The 2082-nt window shown below is 37.6% G+C and overlaps 1 protein-coding gene across 3 annotated transcripts; it reads right to left on the reverse strand.

Moving 5' to 3' along the window:
* Positions 1-387: 387 nt before the first annotated feature.
* Positions 388-1523, reverse strand: Smp_006830.1 (hypothetical protein; the record flags this gene model as incomplete). Of its 3 annotated transcripts, XM_018794576.1 has the most annotated exons (5): positions 388-749; positions 786-949; positions 986-1136; positions 1179-1366; positions 1406-1481. In XM_018794576.1, 5 exons carry the CDS (start codon positions 1446-1448, stop codon positions 633-635), a joined length of 663 nt encoding a protein of 220 aa, XP_018648976.1. The 3 variants fall into 3 exon arrangements, with proteins under 3 accessions (XP_018648976.1, XP_018648977.1, XP_018648975.1); XM_018794578.1 differs by having other exon boundaries at positions 388-949; positions 1406-1448; XM_018794577.1 differs by having other exon boundaries at positions 633-749; positions 1179-1523.
* Positions 1524-2082: the final 559 nt, after the last annotated feature.

A 2082-nucleotide genomic window follows, 5' to 3' on the forward strand; every position in this document is an offset into this window, starting at 1 on the left:
TTTGAATAACAAACGGGAAGCATCTTAGGTAGAGTAGAATAGATCTTAATTTCATCAACTTGTTAGAAACAACTCAAGGAATTATGATTTTAGGTAGGTGTTTTTATGAGATTGTAATTAAGTGAGTCAAAATCGGTTTATCTCATAATTAGGAAACATGTATGGCATATATAAGATGTTTCGTCGTTCTTTTTAAGGCAAACACTACTTTTTTTACATATAATCGCGAAGTTAGTTACATTACTACGCAAGTGACAAATTGTTTGATCATATTCGGGTAGAGTTATTTAAGTAAAAATCATGCTACAGGACAGCGATGTTAGAAAGTTGGTGATTTTCTCATCCGTTTTACGTTTGAGAACAAGTGGAGATAATAAAAGCAATAATGACGATAGTGGTACACGCCGTTTTATTGTGAAATAATATGTATAGGATAAAATAAGTTGTGCAAAATGCACAACAGATCCTCTCCATATAATAAATATGCTATTGAAATACATCTCAAAATATATATCGTTCAGCAGGAATTTATTTGAAATAGGCCTGACGGCAAACCATCAGGTTATGCATAAATTTACATGGTCTGGGGTACATGGCAAATATACTTATGATGAGATGAGTTTTATAAAAAGTTACCCAATTATATGTCGTTTTAAATGCTTTGCAACTCCAAACATACGAAAACGTTTTAGGTTGAACAATCTTTGCCAATCTTCATTACACACGACAAACTGCTTGTTGTTTGGGTCCTAGCCAATTATACAGTTGGGAAAGTAATTACTTACGAATAAATCTTGTTCCCTAGCAATTTCCCAGAATTTTTTGACTAAATCAGAACGGGACAGTTCTTTCTCACCAATGTACTCAGCCATCTCGTCAGATAATGTTAAAGGACGTGTAAAACCCGTCTTCCCGCTCCCGGGTTGCTTTTGAGATCTTGGTTTGGTGCCTAAATATTAGTCCAAAGGAAATAAATTTCACTTACTGGAACTGCTTCTTCGTCTCATACCATTAGCTTCGGCATGCAAACTCCGGGCATAATCTTCATCATCCGAAGTCTTCTTTTTCTTCTTTTTTACTGGCTTTTCAGGTTCACTATCAGAGCTCGAGTCAGATTCTGTACATTCATCTACCTCCTACAGATAAATACCAAATATTATTTAAGGACCAAGACGCACAGGACTGCTGCTGAGTTTGCTGTTATTCCTGTTCTGGGACTTTGAAGACTGTAGTTTCTCCAATGTGGACATTATCATAGTCTCTAACTTGGATTTTTCGGTGGACAAATCAATGTTGAAATGAGCCTCTAGTGCCGACCTTACTTTTTTCGACGTCACTTGGGAGAGATCGGCATCCTGTAGAATTTCTTAGTCCCATTATCTAGAAATAACTTCCAGAATCTTACTCTCTATTTTGGTCAGAAGCTGACTGTCAGATGGGTAGGCCATGAGTTTCCGTTAAGTGTTTCGCCTACTTTATTTAGTTCGCTTCTCGAATCTCAAAGTTTAAATCCCATATTCAATATCCCTTGGACATGTAAGTACAGAGTATCTGGTTTCCTTATGCTTCCTGGCTAATCCTTGCCTTAATTGCTACAAACGGTGAGTCATTTGATCTGTTTCAACCCATACAATAAAGATTTCTGTGAAGATGCAGCTACCACTTTAGATCACCTACAATTGAAGTTCGAATGGTTGTGGATGGAATCTTCAGTCTTCAATGATAAGGATAGTAGGCTGGCGGGCCTATGTTAATCCTTGCAGAAAAAGAAATCCCACCCTTAGTTTGTGAGGTCACGGTTTTTGAACTTTCTTTCAGTGGCCTCGGAGATGACCGGTTTTGGAGGGAGCAAAAAGATAAGACATATTAACACCTAAATCAGTATTAGAGATACAGAATACCAATATAATATAACCTCGAGTTCTACGATAAGATGAGGGGGAAAGGTTGAGGCATTTTGAGTGCTTAACGTAAGGGAGCTTGGAAAAACCCTTCACTAACTTTGTTCCCACACTCTGAACACGCTCGAGTATTTTAGTATCCCTAATAAGATATGGACTGGCTGCTTGGGCACAGTACCCT

This window comes from Schistosoma mansoni, chromosome 1 (genome assembly GCF_000237925.1).
Source record: "Schistosoma mansoni strain Puerto Rico chromosome 1, complete genome".
NCBI classification, from domain to species: domain Eukaryota; kingdom Metazoa; phylum Platyhelminthes; class Trematoda; order Strigeidida; family Schistosomatidae; genus Schistosoma; species Schistosoma mansoni.